The sequence below is a fragment of the Caretta caretta genome, chromosome 2 (genome assembly GCF_965140235.1).
Source record: "Caretta caretta isolate rCarCar2 chromosome 2, rCarCar1.hap1, whole genome shotgun sequence".
Classification (NCBI taxonomy): domain Eukaryota; kingdom Metazoa; phylum Chordata; order Testudines; family Cheloniidae; genus Caretta; species Caretta caretta.
In genome coordinates, this window is record NC_134207.1 from 69716585 (window position 1) to 69737768 (window position 21184).

At 44.4% G+C, this 21184-nt stretch overlaps 1 protein-coding gene across 1 annotated transcript in view; it reads right to left on the reverse strand.

The window, feature by feature from the left end:
- Positions 1-21184, reverse strand: part of RP1 (RP1 axonemal microtubule associated) — a 185368-nt gene that overhangs the window by 133431 nt on the left and 30753 nt on the right. The window contains exons 4-8 of the mRNA XM_075125222.1: positions 15969-16132; positions 14400-14486; positions 11603-11735; positions 5635-5786; positions 4903-4981 (exon numbers count right to left, since the gene is read on the reverse strand). Coding sequence (XP_074981323.1) covers positions 4903-4981; positions 5635-5786; positions 11603-11735; positions 14400-14486; positions 15969-16132 — 615 coding nt within the window. The remainder of the gene's footprint in view (positions 1-4902; positions 4982-5634; positions 5787-11602; positions 11736-14399; positions 14487-15968; positions 16133-21184) is intronic.

Consider the following 21184-nt stretch of genomic DNA (forward strand, 5'->3'; position numbering starts at 1 on the left):
ACATCTCATGTGTAGCCTGGTGTGCTGGACCATGAAGGTGGTGGCTGCTATGTGACCAAGGAGCTGTAGACAGATTCTTGCCTGTGTCCTGGGATGAATAGAGAGCGTGCATGAGCTGTGTGATTGTGAGGAATCTGTGATATGGGAGCAAGACACTGCTCTGGATTGAGTTGAGATGAGCTCTGATGAACTCAATCTGTTGGGTAGGTGTCAGGTGGATTTTTGGATGTTTATTTGGAGGCTTAGGCTGTGAAAAAGGGAGATGGCGAAACGGGTAGCTTGAAGTGTCTCACCATAGGAGTTGCCCTTGATGAGGCAATCATCCAGGTAGGGGAAAAGTGTGATCCCATGTTTGTGGAGGTGAGCCACAACCACAGCTAGAGTTTTGGAAAAGACTCTCAGCACTGTGGAGAGACCGAAAGGAAGAACTCTGTATTGAAAATGGTCGTGACCTATTGTGAATAGCAGGAAGCGTCTGTGAGCTGGATGAATTGATATATGTAAATAAGCATCCTGTAGGTCCAGGGCTGTGAACCAGTCCCCTTGATCCAGTGCAGGAATTATTGTGCCCAGTGTGACCATCTTGAATTTTTGTATCCTCACAAATTTGTTCAGTCGGCATAGATCTAGTATAGACCTCCATCCCCAGGTCTTTTTCTGGGTCAGGAAATAATGGGAGTAGAATCCTTTCCCTTGATGTTGTGTCAGAACAGATTCCACTGCACCTAGCTGGAAAAGGTGAGCCACTGATACGCGAAGTAGGTGCTCATGAGAGGGGTCCCTGAAGAGAGACGGGGAAGGGTAGAAGGATAGGATATGAATGGGATAGAGTAACCAGACTGAACTATTTCAAAGACCCAGCGGTCCTGTGTAATACACTGCCAGGCATGTTGGAAACTCTGGAGGCGGTGGCCAAACAGGCAAGTAGGCTGTGGAATCAAGGGGTGGTCACGCAGACCCTCGACCAACGTTTCAAAATTGTTGTTTATTCCCGGATGGATGGGAGGTGGTTGCTTGAGCTTGATTTTGTCTGCACTTAGGGGGCTAGCACGATTCCTATTTATATCATATGGTTTGGGTTGAGGCCAATCATATTGTTGTGTGTGCTGCCTTTGGTAGGGTTGGTATTGTTGTCTCCTGGGAAGAGATGGGTGAATACCCAGAGTGCGCAGTGTCGCTCTAGAATCTTTCATGGTGTGAAGTAGTTCATCGTTTTTTTTGGAAAACAGTTTGTCTTTATCAAAGGGGAGGTCCTCCACATTGGTCTGCAGATCTTTAGGGATGCCAGATGCAGAAAGTCATGAAGATCTGCGCATAACCACAGCAGTTGCAAAAGTACGGGCTGCTGTGTCTGCCGTGTCTAAAGAGGCTTGTAGGGCCTTTCTGGAAATCAGTTGGCCCTTGCTCAGAATTGATTTAAAGTCTGCTCTCCTATCCTCTGGAATGTAGGAGGCAAATTCAAAAAGTTTATTGTAGGTATCAAAGTCGTAGCTGGCGAGGAGTGCAGGGTAGTTTGCAATCCTGAATTGTAGAGTGGAGGATGTGTAAACCTTGTGACCCAAGACGTCAAGGCGTTTAAGGTCCTTGTCTTGCGGGGTGGGCTGATATTGTGGCTGTTTCGTCCTTTGTGCAACTGCATCCATGATGAGAGAGTTCGGTTGTGGGTGAGAAAATAGGAAGTCAGCATCCTTAGCAGGAACATAATATTCATGTTTGGCCTTTCTGCAGGTTGGTAATAAAGAAGTTTGCCAGAGAGTGTCAGCTGGTTCCAGGAGTGCTTCATTTATAGGTAGCGCGATCTTTCAGGGCGCAGAGGATTGAAGGATTCTGAGGACTTTGTGTTGTGTCTCCTGAACCTCTTCTAGGGGGATGTCTTGACTGAGTTCCACCCTCTTGAAAAGCTCTTGAAATTGTTTACAGTCATCCATGTTCTGTGGAGGCGGGAGGGGGAGGGCTCCGTCTGGAGCAGGTGGAGAATTAGGGTTCGGTGAGTCAGGTTATGGTTCGTAGCTCACATTCTCAGGAGGGGGTTCAGGTACTCTAGAAGTGGACGGAGCTGGAGATCAAGGCACAGAAGCAGGTAGTGGTTTCGTGGAAGAGATCTGAGGATGAGTGGTAGGAGGATGTGGCCAAGCATACCACTGAGGCCAAGGCATAGGGTAGGAGAACCCAGGTGCTGTCCACGGGGGGGGCGAAGTAGGGAAACTGAGGCTGGTGGCTGTGGACCATAGCCTGAGGTGGAAGAGGTTCTGGTGGAGGAGGAGAGGCAGGTGAGGAGAACTCCGCCTACTGCTGTATATCGGGTTTGCTGTCAGTGAAGGTACCCAGTTCAGGTGGTGAGAGCGGCTGTTTGAAGAGTGAGCCCTGTGTATCCAGGAGCGGAGAGTTAGGCTCAGGTGGCACTGAGAGGTCACATTCAGTAAGGAACTGTTGTTCCTGTTCCCTGGGCTGCACTGAGCCTGGACTGTGCTCTAGCGCGTTAGCAAGTGAAAGTGAAAGTGGTGCTGCGGGTCTGTTGGAGGTGCCCTGCAGGGGGTCCGCTGCTGGTGCCGGGGCAGGAGGCAGGCTCGGTGCCCACGTTTTTCCTGACACCGGGGCAGAGCGCGCAGTCGGCCCCGCGGCTATTTTTAGCACAGAGGAGGTCGGTGCTGATGTCTTTGTCGGCACCGGGGCAGAGCGCGCAGCCGGCACCGTGGCTATTTTTAGCACAGAGGGGATCGGTGCTGATGTCTTTGTCGGCACCGGGGTAGAGCACGCAGCCGGCACCGTGGCTATTTTTAGCACAGAGGGGATCGGTGCCACAGAAACCTTGATGGGAGGTCGGGTTCCTGCCTCTGCGGTCTGCGGGAGCCGCGGCTGAGGCTTTCGGAAGAGCTGAGGCACCTGCCTGTGGCGCTGTCAGCACAGAGGGTAAGGATCTCGCGGGAGGCCCTTTACCCTTGTCGAAGTCTCTCCCGTGAGACTGCTGTGCTTCTTGCCTCTGCTCCAGAGAGGGTGAAGCAGCACTCCCAACTGGTTCAGATCTGGCCAGGGACCGTGTAGGAGCGGGTTTAACTTTCCCCATCTCCGGAAGCGGCTGCAGGGATTTTTACATCAGAAGCCTTTTAAGCTGCAGGTCCCTATCGCGCCGAGCCCTTGACTTGAGGCTCGTACAGCGGAAGTGCTTTGCAGGGATGTGGGTTTCCCCCAGGCACTTCACACAATGTGCATGCCCGTCCGACCATGGCATGGAGTCCTGACAGGAAACACACTTTTTGAATCCTGAAGCCCCTGGCATTGTGAATTGGAAATGGCCGGGGAGAGTGTCTCAGCGAGAGACAAGCCTGAAGCAAAAAATTTTTGTTGTTTGTTGTTTGTTTGGGTTTTTTTGTTTGTTTTTTTTTAACTAAGTCAATAACTATGTAACTACACTATAGGAAGGGAAACAACTGGGATGTAACTAATAACTATTTCTATATTCTTTGTTACTTTTTTTCTACAGAGACCAGGGAAGAGAAGCAGCACTGCCCGGAGTCCATCTTCAGCTGGGGACGGTTGAGAAGAAACTGAGGAGGGTGCGGGATGCAGCTGCTCAGGAAGATTCCAACGAGACGGGAGATACGAACTGAGCTCCTGCGTCCTGACCAGGCACTGCTACCCATCAATGGCGCTGGGACGCACTCACACCTAGAGTGGAGCACCCACAGGGACAGCACTTGAAGAAGAACTCAAGGATTTTCCCCACAGCGGCTTTTTCCCTTCTAACCCTGTGGTTCTTAGGGATGTGTCCGTAGGAAAAGGAATTGCTGGGAGGCTACTTTCTTGTGGTCTCCCTTCCATTTAACAGCCTGGTTCAATAACAACTATGTAATCATTAACTGGGTCCTTTCTCAGCAGCTTAGAAGAAGCCAAAGAAGGGATCCAGAGCAAAATATCACAGCTCCCATTCACGATTTTCCTGGATTTCCATGTGAAAATCTGGGAGCAAAGAGGGAACAGTACTATGGAAAGAGACATCTCATCTAACGTGCTCCACCCCTTCCTCTCCCAAAAGTCACCAGGCTCTCTACTTGATGAGTTCCAATCCAGGGGCATCTGTGTAAGGCCAATGAACCAGAGAGACTGTGTGACAGAAGTGCCACTTCACCCCTTCCATATGGAGAGGGGTTGGGATGTCCTCCACAAGTGAATTAATGTGGGATGATCTAGTAATGAGTGATATTGGGTACACATTGGAGGGATGGGGGGGAGGGAAGGGAGATGGGGAGGTTAACTATATTACTGCCTGTATCTAAAATTTCAAGACAGAATAAATTGACACCTCTACGAGACACTCTGGCTCAGACTGTCTAGCATTGATGTGTTATAGAGTTTGGTATTCAGCATCAAATAAATCCAAGTCTTGTGACTATTGGCAATTTGGTTCATAGCCCATATCTCCATTAACTGTGTGTACAGCACCTAGCACAATGCCCCTCAAATCCCTGGTTGGGACTTTCAGGCACTACTGCAATTTAAATAATAATGATACTAATAAATTTCATTTACAGCGATAGCCCATCTCTGGAAGACATACAGAATATAAACTGTACAATGAAATATTCAAAGTGCAGAAAAGATAAACAAATTAATTTTTTTCAAAGGGAAATGACAGAATTATAATGTTCAGTACCCTTTTTTTAAAAGTAAATTTTTAATACAATTATTTGGACTACAATAGAGGTTAAGGATGATTATTTGGAATTTGTGATGGTACCAAAATGTAACCTTTTCATTTTAATGACTGGTATTCTTGGAATCCTTTGCCTCCCCCCATAAAATACCTTGGTCACATTATTTCATATGAATATTTTATAAATACCTACTCTAATTTCACAGAAAGCTGTGGTCAGTATTCAGTTATTATATGTAGCGATTTCTCACCTGCTCCAAGTCCATTGTGTCCTATAACAATCTTATACAAATTTCCAAGGTGCACAGCTTCAAGTAGGAAGAGGTCAGTCTGCAAACCAGCCAAGAAAAGTGCAATTAAATTTCTAAAAGAACTCCCCATCCAATGGGACACATGAAACCTACTGTAGAAAACCTGTGAAACTCTTCTATGAAGCATGAGCATCCCAATATGCTCTATGAAATAATGTATGATAATGTCAAAGCAGACAAGCAAAGCTGGTTTCCAGGACCAACGATTATGATTAAAGAGCTAATCCTGATCACTTTGTTTATGTGTGTAGTCCTATTGAAATCAACGCAATTACTAGAGTGAGGAGAGCAGAAACTAGCCCAAAGTTTAGTTAACAAAACAATCACAAATTGTAATATAACTTAATATCAGAATATAGTAAAATATGTATTTTACTGAAGTTATTTCTTCTCTTCATATATATTATTTAAATAATTAAGACATTTAAGAAATGGTATGCACTTTACCTACACAATAATTATTATGGATTATAATTTTCCCCAAAATGTCAATGCAAATGTTTAGAAAATAATTTTGGCTTAGCGGTGCAGGTTTTCTACAAACTTTGCAGTCTACCAGTGATTTTTGTTAGTATAAGTCCTACCTTGGCCTGTAACAGCCTCAGATCTTACAAGGTAGAGAGCTAGAAAGGACAGACAAATGGATTGGGACGTATGCTTCTTGTCACTCACTTGTCCTTTTAGAAATTTCCTAGGCTTCTTTGACCTAAGTAGCTGTCTCGAGCCTGTATCGCCTTCTTCCCCATGGATCGAAATATAGACATCAGCTTCTGTTCCGGCATTCCACAGCTCTCCTGTTGTCACATGCACCTCATATACAGTCACTGACAGTAAAAGAAGACAGGTTTTGCTCATGAAAGCTTATGCTCAAATAAATTGGTTAGTTGCTAAGGTGCCACTAGTACTCCTTTTCTTTTTGCAAATACCACTACAGTTGATATCAATATCAATTCAATATCCAGTTGAAAAGCAGAGTGACTATATAGTCCAAATACATCTGTATCAAGGATCAGCTATCACATAATTTTCAGTTCATAAAAATTCCATTTAATATTAAGTAAAGTGACACACAAACTTGTTTTGATTTTGTGTGCATGCTGTTTACCCCAGGTTGGTATTCCCAGTGGCAAATGCAAATTGAAAATCAACTCTAAATGCACAACAGTATATCTTTGTCCTACAGCACCACTTACAGTCATTATAAAGCAGAAAAGTAAACAAAGTAAATCCAAGATTAGTGTCAACATAAGCAGTCAGACCACAAATATGCCAGACAGCAGCCATCAACCCTTTAAAAGCACTGGTTAAAAAATAAATTCTAGCACCATTGTCTCCGTTTTACAGCATCAAAGAATGCTTCACTGCTTTAATATTTCAGTGCTTCAGGCAATAATAATAGTAGATTATTCCTTTATTGCATTTAATGGGGAATCTTCTTTAATCACTTTGTAAGTTTGGGAGGGAAGGGAAGGGCTATAAATGAAAACTGTAACACCTTTGGGTGTTTAATATAAAATATGTAATATGACATAAAATAAAACTCCCAGGCAAAACACTGTTAAACTGTAGTTAAGATTGGGAATGGTAACTTATGGGCTATATTTACGCAGCTATAAATCTGAAAAAAAAAGGCAGTGACATTAAAAACCAGATAATTCAAAATTAAGATTAAATATAAAAGAAAAGATAACAACTGAGAGTATAGAATAACATTGTTCAGGCATCCAAAACAACCTTAACTCTATCCTCTAGGCACTGCCATCTTCCCTTCTTTGTTTTATTTTTGGATCAAGGACATTTTCTATGGACTTTGGGCAGTCGACAGCCTATGGTTGAGAACATTTTAAATTAAGACAATAATTGCTCCAATCCCTGATATGGTCGAAGATGTTACTGTGGGCGTGTGTGCAGACATGAGCTGCGTGCGTATGGGAATGTGAACATTCTGCCATCTACGCCTCTAGCCCTCTGACTGGGAAGCTTCTTTTGCCATTTGCAGATTGTAAGCTCTTCTGACTTGAGACCTTCTGTTTGTACAGCTCCTAATACAACAGGGTCATGAACCTGACTGAGGCCTCTAAGCATCTGTCTACACTGCAATAAAAAACCCATGGTGCCATATGACAGCCCAAGTCAGTTGACTCAGGGCTCGGGCTGCAGGGCTAAAAATAGTAGCGTAGATGTTTGGGCTCAGGCTGCAGCCTGGGCTCTGAGGTCCTCTGGGTTTCAGAGCCTGGGCTCCAGCCTGAGCCTGAATGTCTACACTGCTATTTTTAACTCTACAACCCGAGCCCCGTGAGCCCAGTCAATTGACATGAATTCTGAGACTCAGCACTGTGGGTTTTTCTTTGCAGCGTAGGCATACTCGAAGGCGTTAGTGCAATATAAATAGCAAATAATGATTTGTCTCCCCCAGCAGCGGTTGCTGGTGCTAATAGATATTCCAATGCTGCCTGCCTCCTTGATGCAGGAGCTGAAAATTGGCCTGCCATTTGTGAGAGACATTGAGGATTCTGCTACCATTGAAGTGTAAGCAGAATCAGGATGAGCTCCACCCTGACATCTGGTGGTGAGGTGTGACAAGTTGTGGAAAAGAACTTCAGGGGCTGATCTCATTTGCATAGGCACACCCACCCCACCTAGAATGAGGCCATAACTGCCCAAATGGTCACTTTGGCTGTTGTGGGATCCCCAGTGTCTCTGTTATTGGGGCGGGAAGAATAAATTGTTATTACCCTGATTATGGGAACTGTGCTTGGAACTGTACTTGGCCTTTTGTTATGATGGAGGGACTCACCATCAACTAAGTAGCACTCGCTAGGCAAGGGACATGGGTTCCAAAACTCTGTGAATGGAGAGAGGCTTGAGACAGGTATTTATACCTGGTGGCGTGGGCCCCTTTGTGAGGGCCTGAAACACCAATTGCACCTCTGTCTCTCTCCACTGTGGAATGTCAGAGCTAATTTTGGGTCTATTAAGAGTCTTGCTACAGGTACTGTGCTGAATTCACTTTGGCCTTATGGTGCACCAGCACTAAGGCTCCCCTACTATGAGCTAAAATCACTGAGAGCTGGAATCACTGAGCACTGTGTCAAGTAGTGGGGAGCCGGAAGAACTAGAGTGCAGTTGTGCTGTTCGTGGATAGGCTGGCGGAGTGTTTGTGAGACGGTGAGGCAAGCTGTGCAGGGTGGAGCCGTTCGTGACACAGCGGCGTGTTTGTGAGACGCGAGCTGAGCAGAGCTGTCCGTGATTCGGCGGAGTGAAGTGTTCGTGAGACGGCAAGCTGTGCAGAGCGGAGCCGGTCATGGTGGAGCGGAGCCGTTCGTGAGACAGAGGAGCAGAGCAGAGCCCTGTGGGGCAGTCAGCTTCAGGACAGGTAAGGTGCCCCTTACCTCTTTCACCCCACACACAGGCACATTTTAGCCAGACTGGGGAGCAACACTCTGCAGATGAACTTTTGAACTCTGGGGCTGGACTTTTTGAACTTTGGGTGATTTGTGGATTGCTGGACTCAAGAGACCTTTGGGTTCTGGGACTCAAGAATTTGAGGGAAAGGATGTGGCCCAATTTGCTGGGGTGGGTCTTTGCTCATGGTTTGGTTGATGAACCCTAGTTGTGGTGTTTCCCCAATTTAATGCTGATGTCATTTACCTCATGTTATTAAAGATTCTCTGCTACACCGAGACTCTGTGCTTGCGAGAGGGGAAGTATTGCCTCTTTGAGGTGCCCAGAGAATGTGTAAGATTTTCCCAGGTCACTGGGTGGGGGCTCGAGCCAGTTTTGCATTTGCTTTGATGAGAGAGAACCCCTGTGTACTGAACCCTGCCTTTGCTGCTATCAACTTGGCCTGGCAGAAGGGTTACAGAAGTACAATAGCGTTCATGCCCTTCTGCTTCTGAACAGATACTGCTGAAACATGTTTATTTGTGGGGGAAGGAGGAGAAATCGCTGCTTTCTCTTCATTCCAAATGTAACAATGGGGTGAGGGAGCGTCATTTCCCAAGCTTTTCTCAGCATCCTTCAGGCCAACCCAATGGGACTTCATTTCCTCAGGAAGGTCTCAGTAACAGTTGAGCTGGTCAGGAACCGGGGAAGGGAATTAGATAGGATAGTCCCCTGGTGGCACTGCTGTTACAGTCACTGAGGCCGAAGGCAGATATCTGAGGGGAATGAAGATTCTGTTGGGGTCTGTCCCATTTAGGGACAAATCATGACCCAGTGGTACACGGGAGTAAGGCTGCATAAGGCATTCTTAGGCAGCAGAGTGGGCAGGAATCGAGGTAAGCCAGCTCCAGAGCATCATTACATTGTCCTCACCTCTCACAAGTGGGCAGCAGGGGTGGAAGGAGGTATCGGACAGCACACACTATGACAGGTAGTGACCTGACACAGTTTATTCCTTTCCCAGAGCAGCAGGGAAACTGCAAAGGAGCTTGTGAATCAGGGTGTTATAATGGGAAATGTCAGGCAACTTTAAGTTAGATGGTGCTACCTGCTTGGCCTATAATAGATGCAAAATACAGTAAACATAAGATTCAAATAGTACCTGAATTTCAGAGGTGCTGAGCATTTACAAGTCCGAGTGAAGTCAATGAAAACAGAAGGTGCTCAGCTCCCCTGAAAGTCAGGCCCACAATGTCTGTTGGGTTTTATTTAATGAATACATTTATTTTTGTGATTACAAAAAGCCATTACAACAGCTAGTGCCTTATCCCTGTTTTCATTCAGAATATCAGATTTAAGAGTTCCCCTAGATCCTCTCACTTTCATACTGAATCCAGTTCTCTTTACTTCTTCAGTGTTATCAAACCAACCTCTCAGAAGTGAAAAGCCTGTTTCTGAAGCAGAAATATACCCGTAAAAAAAGTTTTAGTTAAAGCAGAAACCCAAAATCTTCATCATGACCTCTCTTTTATGTGGTTGGCAGAACTGTTTAGGGTTTAGAAGCTCTTCACTCTCTCTGATTTGAGAAGAAGGAGAAATTGCCAACCATAGGATACAGCATGAGATGTTATTTTAAGTGTGGTGCTAGGCTTCAAGGCATAACAAGATAAAGATTATCTGATAACCAAGATATCAATCATTTATTTGGTTCGTGAATGAACTGCTCATCTATATAGAGGGAAGGGGTTGAAAACTGGGAGAGTAGGGTTAGGGTCATAGAATCTGAAGCTGGGAATTGTTGGGGTCAGGGAAGAGGGCTGAGTTGTGAGGGAGAGGAATGTAGCCTGTTTAGAGGTATGTTTTTTTTGTTTTTGTTAAATTAACCATGATTACTTTGCTTGTCTGTTCCCTCTCTTTCCCCCACTCTAATAATATTTGGATGGTAGGAAAAGAAGTACAGTCTGGGGCCCCCAAAGATATTATATCTCTGCAACAGATTCATAGATTATAAGGCCAGAAGGAATCACTGTGACCATCTAGTCTGACTTCCTATATAACACAGGCCATAGGACCTCTCTAAATGAATTCCTGTTTGAACTATGGCATGTCTTTTAGAAGAATGAGCAGGCATAATGCCTGTGTGGCATTGGGGAGAGTGGATTTAAGAGAAGCAATGACCATACCTATTTTATGGGTTTAGCCAGCCATGCCTTTTGGTGTTTCTCTGCAGCAACCATCCAGTGTATGGGGGTGGGACCATGGTCATGCCTACTCAGAATCCTGGAGCACTGTGGTTAATGCTGGCTAGCCTTTCTACATAGTCCTCCCTGAGACGGTTATGGCTACCAGCTATATGGTTGTATTGTTGGGTGCAAAGGGACAGAAAGGACTTTTCTTTCACCTCAAGGGCAGGTACGATTAAGCTTAAATATTGTGTTAGGGTCCCACACTATATGCCTTTTACATGTCCTTCTGCCTCCTCCCCCACCTTAGCTCAGCCATAGATAACACAAATAACACAGCTCCATACCATCCAGTCCTCTATTCACAGCCCATGTCTGTCCCAGTGCACCGCCCCCCTTAACATGCCACCTTTGGGACTCCTGGTCCTCCATGTCACCCATCTCCCACTTCCCCAGTCTATGTCTGGAGTCAGCAGCAGATCCACTTAAATTTATGAACATTTTAAAGTATTGTTTAGCTTTGCTCCTCACACCCATTAAAACAGCTCTGAATGAGTGTGGTCTATGCACGTCTACAGGTAACAGAAAAGAAAATAGCAAGTATATTAGTCAAATACATGACATATTTACAAAACTGCAATTTCCATGATATTCCTAGTACTGTTTGTGGTTTGTATGTGATGGCATCATGACAGTTACATATGTTTTTTGTTTCCTGATCTTTTTTATAAGTAAAAAGACAAACAAAAAAACCTTGTGAGGTTTATTCACCATTGTTTGAGTTTCCAGGTGGAAAGTAAACAGAGCTGCCTTTATCAGTAAAACCTCAGTGAGACAATCCTAAGTCTAAAGGACTTTTGAAATTCAAGACATTTGATCAAAGACATTGCAGGTTCCGTCCCTGTTACACCTCCAGCTTAGGGGCTGTGCATGCCCAGCCTTCACAAGGGAAAAGACCAGAGAAAACATATTGCAGCTGTCAAACAGAAGTAGGTAATTGATAAAAACCAATCAATTGAATTATCCGGGTGGCAGTTTGTAACTTGAATTGCCTGACGCATTATTTCACCTACCTGGAAGAACAGGCTGGCCCCGTCGCAAAACAGGAAGCTCCCGACAGATTTCGCCATCATCCTGGTCCTGCGCCAGCCATCGGTGGGCAGGAAGAGAAAACTGTTCTCCTGTGTAAATGTTCTGCAATTGCACCTATAATAGCAATGACAATTATCAGTTGTTTAAGTCACTTAGATTCCAATCCTGAAGTCGGTTCTGCTGGGACAGATCTCTCAGCCTGTGCCAAGTCCTACTAGCATCAGTGGGGCTCCAAACAGCTGCAGGGTTCTGTGCTAGCAGATGTTATTGCAACATCTGGAACTAGGATGAAGAGCCAGATTCTGGCTCTTGCTCTGGCCCGTTTGCAGCTCTGGTGCCACAAGGGAGCCATGAAGGCCCCCCTGGGGGATAGCCCCAGTGCAGAAGTGGTGCAGGAATGTCATAGGCAGTCCTATGCTACCCTCCTATGCAGCCTCTGATATAGAAAAATAATAGGGAAGGGGCGCCAGGAGTGGAAGGGAAACAATCAGTGTTTTGTGCTCCGACTATTCTGAGCTGCAGACTCTCCCAAAGGCAGCTGGCCCAGGCTGCCATATATTACAGTAGCACCAACAGCTCAGCATCCCCCTGGCCAACCTAAGATTAAGGAGGTGCAAAGGTGACATAAAGCCACCTCTGCCCACTCCCCACTCTCCTGGGCTGAGCCAACTGCAGCTTCACACCGTTTGGTCTGACATGTCCCTTTAATTGTAATATAAGGGAATCCCAATTATTGGAAAGTCTTACTGCTGCCCACTCTTCCAGGGCTGGAATACTATATTTAAAAGAAAGTGACTGCAAGAGGTTCACCACAAATGCTGGTGAAACAAACTCTCTAATCTTGCTTGCAGAAAACTGGAAAACCCAAAGCCTATTGTTATCTCCTGTGGAAAAACATGTGGGAGGGGAACACTTACTGCACAAGCGAGGTAGCACCCTGCTTGAGGGAGGTGTTTGTAGCCATGAATAGACCTCAAACCATCTTAACGCTGGGAGAGCCATAAGGAAAGCCACAGATGTAAGGGTTTATGCAGGGAGGGCTAGCACCTCTGTGGGGCTGCCCAGCAATATAGCTCCTTATTGAACATTTGCAGCACAAAAGTAATGCAATGTGATCTCTTGGTTTCATATCTGCGGGAGAATGCATGGGTTTCCCAGGAGATAGTGCTGACCATTTTGTCTCCCCAGCCTACCGCGTTGTTCCCCTCTCCCCAGATTCCGTAGTAGTAAAGAACAATACTGTGTTAACTTTACTGCACAAAATGTGGGGGTCTTTGTAGAAGATATTCTGCTCCATTGGCCTCTCCCTACAAAGCTGATGGACTGCTGCCTAAAAGCTGTGGTGGTTTGAGGTCTTGATCCAGCCGTTTTTATTTCAGATGAGCCCAGGTAAGTAGACAAAACAGGCTTTGTGAGCCAAGAATCAACAGCGTACACTGAAGTGCTATTGATTTTAATTAAGATCTACCAGCTTGCATGCGCGCAGGCAAGGCGAGGAGAAAAGAAAGAGCCCAAGCACCTTTTCTTTTCTTTTTTACCTGACTTCTTTAGTTTCTCAATTTAAATAGATGCACCACACAGAATGCAGACCTTGCAGGGTCTGTTCACTGAGCCTGGTGCAGGGCCCACACCTGCAGATTCACTTAGTGGGTCAGATTATATATGACCCAAATAAATAATAAGTATATAATAAATAAATAAATAAATAAATAAATAAGTATATCAATAACCATTCCCTGGATGACAGCTTCTCCCCTCTTCTAGTACCCCCTTCCCCCAAACATAGTTTAAGGAGGGCTGGTGGCCTGCCCCTCCAATCTTTTCTAGCATTTGGGTTGGGGGCATGGAGTGGCTGCTCTCCTCCATTATGAGCTCCTGCCTTCCGGAATCCTTAAAGGGTCTTCTGGCAGCCAGGAAACTTCAGGCCGCCCAAAAGCCAACAGGAGTTGGGAAACACTTCATCTCTGACTGTCAGCAACTGAGCTAGAAGAGATGTCCCATAGATCCTAGGCCAGAAGCTAAGGAACCACCTGGACTCCCTGGCAACCTAGTAGTTATACAACTTCTCCATCCAGGCATGCAGCTACTAGGGAAATGTGGTCAAAGAATCCTGCCCATACATGGATCTGGTGTACAAGATTGTAGCTAGGTTTATTTCAGTGGAACTGCAACCATTGATACCACATCTGAATCTGCCCTCAAACATGAATTATAATGATAAACTCTATTCATCTGTAGCTCACAAAGTGCTAAAGGAGGTTAAATACTGTTATCCTTAATTTACAGGTAAGGAAACTGAGAGGTGAAATGACTTGCTCACGGCCACACGGTAGGTAATTGGCAAAGCAGAGAATAGAAACCAGGTATCCTTACACCCAGACCTCTGTCCTATTTCCTGGGGCACACTGGCCAAACCTTGTCTCAATAAGGGTTGGAAATGGAACTAGGGGATTACTAATACTATCTATGCTACAAACCACACCTCTAATAAACCATGGGAATACTCAGTATATAACTTGTAATTTAGAAGAATCATAAATATTCAGTGGACATCCTTTCTCCTTAGAAACCGAAAAGGGAAACTTTAGCAATATGGCTCTTGGGCTGCCAAAAATTCCTCACAAGAACAACCCACAATAAATATTTTTCTCAGTGATGCAATAAGCATCAGAATCTGACTGAAATACTTCTCCCAGGATTTTTTATTATTATTTATTTTGCTTGTTTGGGCACAACAATTGTTTTTCAGAAGATAAAACTCCTGCTCAGGGTTCTCACCTCTGCACAGTGCCAAGAGGGGGATTTTCCAGAGTTAGTGTGTCCTATACGTATTTTATAGAGCTCTCCTATGTCTCCAGTGTCAATCTATAAAGGAAATAAATGGATAATTTGCATCTAGCTCCTTAAAAGAAAAATTCCAAAGAACAATTAGTTCAGTAGGTATCACTCGCACGTTACATTCCTCTTTTAAAAACTGTTTCCTGGAGAACAGTAACAATCAGGTATTGTGTTGCATTTAAAACGCAGCCTCTCTTGATACAAAATGGTCTACTTTCATTATCTTATAAGTCTATGTTTGGAAGGTTAGTTCTTGGCAGTGCTGGGTGCATGCTTCCAACTCTAAACATGCTGCAGCGATCTCAGTGATCTTTGCATGCAAGTCAGTCAAGCAGCAAGGTGTGAAACAGGGTGCTCTTATCAATAGAGAGAGCATCATTTGGGCTTTGGGAACTTACTAATGGGCATCTCTCATCCTGTGGCATATGAGTTTTCTCATGATTTAGTCCACTCACTTTACTTTACTGCTTTACTCCCACCACAGCATTCTGGAGAGTTCATCTTCTGAGTTCACTTACACTGCAGAGATGCATGTGAAGCAAACCCTTGGATGCTAACTCCCCTGGACTTTGTGAAGCAAACAATAAAGAACTTCCTTCCCAGAGATACACAAGGACAAATGCATGGCTTCCCTTCTCTTCCCCTCTGCTTGCATGCCAGTCAAACGGAGAGAGCCCAAGCCAAGACTTGGCCAGAGGGCGATAAAAAGGTTGTTCCCATGACAAAACTCAGATGCAGGAGAGAAATGGGGTGAGGGTGGGGGGCAAACAAAGACAGGGAAGAGGAACTGTGTTTGCTTTTGTTGTAAGGCAACCCTAATCCACCTGCTCCCCGGAGCATCTTTGGAAGCATCATCCAGTGCTTCTGAAGTTCGTCAACTAGCTATTGCTAGTGAATGAAATTTGCTTTTCTGTTGATAATTTGGCTGCTATTGTACTATTGCCATTTTCTTTTTCCTCCAGGTCTCCTAGATACACTTGGAGTTCATGTCTATTATGTTTTTGTGCAGATGATTTTGTGTTAAAATATCCATCATAGATACTTCTATGGTCCCCCATTACTGTACTATTTGAGCATCTTGCAGTCTTTAATCACCCCTGGAAGATAGGGAAGTATCATTATTCCCATTTTACAGATGGGGAACTGAGGCAGAGAGAGATTAAGGTCCTGATCCTCAAAGGTGTTTAGGCACCTAACTTCCATCTAAGCCCTACTACTTCATTTCAGATTTAAGGTCTTAAAAATGAACCCAAATGTTTGGTTTCTCTATCCTTTGCAGTTAATTATTTGGTTCTATATACAGTAGTTGATATTGAAATATACTGAGCTTAACTGGCATTTAAGAAAAACAGTTAGGTTTATCTCTATATTTAAAAGTAGTATTACTTGTTTCCCGGTCTACTGTACAAAAACTGACTGTCCCTTTTATCACACAGCTTTACACATTTTATGTAATCTGGTAGGCCACTATGGACAATAAAGACAAGATACTGAATATTTATTACTTACAGTGAAGATGTCTTCATTGCCCCTCTGAAACAGTTCTTCTTCTTCTCCATACAGAAAGATAGGCCCTGAATTATTGTAATCCCCATACAATGTAATATAAACCTGTGAGCTGGTTCCTGCAGATGGCATATCACTGGTGAGGACAGACACCTTCCATTTGCCAGCTATGAAAACATAAAAGGGCACACACAATTACCTGAACCCATGACACCCTGGCAAAATTTGTTTCAATAATCAAAATTCTAAACATCATACAGACAAATATAAATATACACATCTCACTCTCTCTATATATATATATGCCATAAAAAAGCATCCATTAAGTGATTATTCAGTTTGCATTGTTAAGCATTCAAAAAAACCCAGAAAAGTCAGACTGAATGCAGATCCTTTACTGTGCTCCTTTGTGCATATGTAATACGATACAGCCTAATTCATGAATGCACTTTCTCAAATAATATGATATATGATATAGCATCATATAGTTATTTTCAGTGACCTTACATCCACATGGAGAGCATCTTGTTTTTTCACACAACCTAATTCCATAGTTATAAAGGTCCACTATATCTTTATTGGTTTAGTCTTCTTATAAAAGTTCTCTTCAACCAAAAGCATGTATTTTAATAATTAAGTCAGCAACCAGATGCTATGTATTTTTGTTTCAGTAACCAGTACAGCCTTCTCAGAGTATGTCTACACTGCAATTGGAAGTGCAATTGCAGCTTGTGTAAACATATCTGTGCTAGCTTTATTCTAGCTAGTTTGAACAATAATAGCGGTGAAGACACAGTTACACAGGGTTCAGTGTGAGCTAGCAAAACGAGTATGTACCCAGGACCCCAGCAGGTTTATGCAGCCCCTGTGGAACCTTTTCCACCACTTCTTCACTGATATTTCTAGGCATTCTAGCTAGGTTAAAGTTAGTGTGGGCATGCCAATCCACGCTGCAACCACAAGTCCATGGGCAGTGTAGAAGTACCCACAGTGGCAGTCCAAATAATGAAACAGTTAACTATGAAGAAATGTAGGTGAAAACATCGGTAGCCCATAGATGCCAGCAACTGTCCACTATGAACATAAGATCGGCCATACTGGGTCCATCTAGCCCAGTATCCTGTCTTCCAATAGTGGCCAGTGCCAGGTACTTCAGAGGGAATGAACAGAACAAGCAATCATCAAGTGCTCCATCCAGTGTCGCCCATTGCCAGCATCTGGCAAACAGAGGTTAGGAACACTTCAGGGACACTATGATTATTATAGTTAAGCCAAACTACAGCGTGGCCACCGCCTACCCTCATGAATTTGCTGCAGGTAATGTGATTTGGCCCCTACTGCAAGCCATCTTGTGATGATGCAAAAGGCTGCAGCCTTCATGTGATTTTTAGAAGCAGTGAGCAATACCCCCATGGTGTCCTGTAGCGTCATAGAAACCACACTAAACAGCAAGGCCATGTGCACTAGTCCCAGCTCTTCCACTGACTGGAAATGAACTGCTGTTGACATTTCTGTGTCTTTTGCAGCCCTTATTTTGAGCCAAGGTTTCAAACCGTGGAGGTAATTATTATTCATCATATTCACAGATAAGATAACTGAGAGCTTGCACAAAGCAGAGCTGGAACTGGAATCCATGGTCTAATATAACTGAGCCCAATCTCAACTACTGTGCTACACAGGCTTTCAGAAGAAACATGTCAAATTAGGGGCTTGTGCAATTGACACCAATACAGTGTGGCTCCATGTCCCCCTCTAGCAGCTAGACCACATAGAGAAATGTGTGACTCTTCTAATATTTCTGGGCTAAGAATTGGTTCTTTAGATGAAGAGATAGAGATTCATCTTTTTACATCAAGAGGCCTTGGCTTCACACCCCGCAGATGACCCAACAAGGGACATTGTTACATTTATTCATGTTGTCTGTAACCCGTATACCACAATCAGCTCCCAGAATCACAAATAGAAACCAAGGCTCCTGATACCCAGCCTTGTCACTGCTGTCTCAAAAATACTAATAGAACTCATTGGCAATGTATGTGTTGTGGCTCCCTATACGGGCGGCTCCACGTGGAGGATAAGAGCATGTTTATCCCTCCCCAGTTGCGCCTATCCTTGAAGTAGAAAATGGTTCTGCTGTGGAAAGTTGTGGGGTCAAGCCCTGTTAATGAGCCAGGTGGGGGTAGAAAAATATGCAAATTAATTACTTTATATTGCAAAATGTTTTTAAAGGTGAATCTGGATCTTGTGTTAATAGTTGGACTGTTGCTTTTTAAATTCTTTGTACTTGATTAATGGGTGCTCTCCCTGTAAGATCTGGGTGTGGCAAACTGAGTATATGCTGGAGATCAGGAACAGTGTGCCGGAGATTGTGCCTCTGTGTCCAAAGAGTGGGAGACCCAGCCTAGGTTAGTAAGTCAGATCTTGATTTCATAAACTCCTCTTTTCAGAAAGCAAGCTGCAATCTCAAAGGTGTAATATTAGCATGTATGGGGGACTGTATGCCTCAGGACATTGGTAATGAGCAAGAGAGCATGTCACCTATGGGTCACCTGTTTGAATTCTGCCCAAATCAGCAGGGGTTAAAAGTCCCTATCTAATGGAAGCCTGATAGCCTTTCTTATCTGACTTTGGTGAGTCCCAATTTCAGTTCCCACTTCCCAAACTTCACCATGCTTTGCTCTAGCTTGCAAGCTCTTCAGGGCAGGGACTCTCCCTTACCGTAGTTATGTCTACACTTCAACCTGGGGCTGTAATTCTCAGTTTAAGGAGACATACCCATGCTAGCTCTGATTGAGCTAACGCACTAAAAACAGAGTGTAGCCGTGGCAGCGTGAGTGACTAGCCAACACGTCAGACCTGTCCAAGGCATTAGGCATGTACTTGGAGTGGCTAGCCTGTCCCACCACACCCACACGCTACGTTTAGCACACTTGGTCTATCTGAGTTAGCTCCGGGGTTTCCTTGAGCTGAAAAGTCACACCCCCAACTCGCTGTACAGACATACTCTGTTGTCACACATGCATTGCAGGTGAGCTGGGGGAGTTCAAAAATCAGAAGACATGCCAAAAACCACATTTTAAAAAAAATGTGTGATTTTTTTGGGGGTCTGACTTCTGATTTTTAAATGCTTTGGGCACATGTGAGAACAGTTTACTCTTCTACCTCTTGGCTGAGGGATACTGCAGGTATCACAATTATGGCAGGCCCCTGCATGGTGGGAGGCATTTGCGTTAGAAGCTACTTGCACCCTCCCTGCTCTCCTTGGGCACCCATGTAAGGGTCAGCCATCCGGCCCCTAGTAAGCATAAAAGTGTAATGTAAACTATATCCTTACAAATACATAGACTCCACTCTGAAAATAGTTATGAGATAATCTGTTTGGGAGGGAGTGGAGGCTGGGGGAAGGGGTGTGTTTGCTAACTCCTTTGTGACAAAGCCAGTGCAGAATATATGCATTTGCTACATCACCTGTTGTTTACTAAGTATATGATCCGCACTGGAACAGCTTTGGTTTGGGGTTAAATATTTTGTTACATTTGGGGCTGAAGTATGAAAGGCTCTCACTGTCTAGTGGCAAGAGACCTGAGAGAGACTATCAATGTTCATAATTGGCTTTACTTCAGATGAAAGTGTGTAGGAAGATCCCCAGTTACAATCCACAACAGAAGTGAATTTCTCACACAAAATGGTGTGGTCATACTGAGATGTATATTTTCTGCAGCCATGTGGTAAAATGGTTAGAGTAAAAGACTAGTTGGGAATAAGGGCTCCTAGATTCTATTCCCACCTCTAATTAGTGATTTAGGTGATGTAACTTGTCCATTCTGTGCCTCTATTTAACCATCTGTAAAAAAAGAGGTACAGTAATTCTGTTATGGCTTCCCAAGTCATGAGGAGGATTTAGATTACAGCACTGGCTATTTTCTTGTATGGACACAAATAAATAGACATAGGTACAGAATAATAGCCTAACCTATGTTTAACTACAGTACATACATAGCTCCCGGCTTTTGCACTGAGCATGGACAGAAATGGAAGCTTAAAAGCAGCAGCAAAACTTATTTCTCAGAGAATTCCAGAGACTAGTTAAGTGCAAACTCCCCTAGCCATTTTGGTTCACTGCTTCTCTGACTGACAGTGTTCTGACTGTAGTATGAGTCCGTGTATTTATCACACCCACAATCCATTAAATTCTTTAAGAATATGTGCCATGGCTGTCACTCAGAATTACATCGTGTAATGGCGGTGTCATGCAAAATGACAACTGGGGGGCTGAGACACTAGCAGCTATGTTTTAGGGCACAGAGTTGTATTTTTAAAATTCGAAGTAATCAGTAAATAATATACATTTTATTCTGTCACACCCTTACCATCTTATACCACAATTCATTTTTAGCTTGTGTGGATGGGACTTACTCTGTTATCGAATGGTGAAAAAGCCGGGTCAGATTTTGAAAGGGATTTAGGTGCCTAAACAGGCAGATAGGCTCCTAAATCCATCATGGTGGTGCCATTGACATTTTAAAAGCTGCAGCTCAGGTGCCACCTGAGCCCCTAGGTGCCGAAGTCCCCAGGCACCCAAGTTTCCACTGGTCAGCAATTTCAAAGCGGCCTAAGTACCTTGGAGATGGCTGCAGCAAGGCTCAGGCCAAAGCCCTGGAGGTTCCCAGAGCAAGGTTTTTAAACTAGACAGGGTATTCCTTCTTCTAAGCACACCTAAGACCCAGTACCTGTCAGAGCCCATAGTAGAAGGGCTGGATGCAGGCCACCAATAGGAGGGGTGGTACAAGGAAACACACGATGAGCTTGAGAGAGGCATCTCATGTGACTAGGAGACAGAGAAAAAGAGAGACGGTTTCACCCTGTAGGGCATCAACTAACTAGGGGTGACCTGGCTCAGATGCCTAAATCCAGGAGAAGGTTCGCAGCTGAGAATCTTGAGCAGAGGGAAGCACCTACCTCTGGCCTGTCAGCCAGATGCATCAGGTCAGCAACTTAAGTGCCTAAGCCCTTTGCCTCTCCTCAACCCTTTCTCCTGGCTTGCTTCCATGGCTCCCCACACAGCTGGCTGGCGGGCTACTGAAAAGCCCTTTCTTAGATGTTTAACTATCCCTGTGCAAGCAATACCTAAGTTCTTTTAAAAGTTCTGGCCCTCAGTCAACAAAACATTTTGACACTCAAAAACCCCTTCATTCTGTTTTGCAGTATTTCAAAGGAAG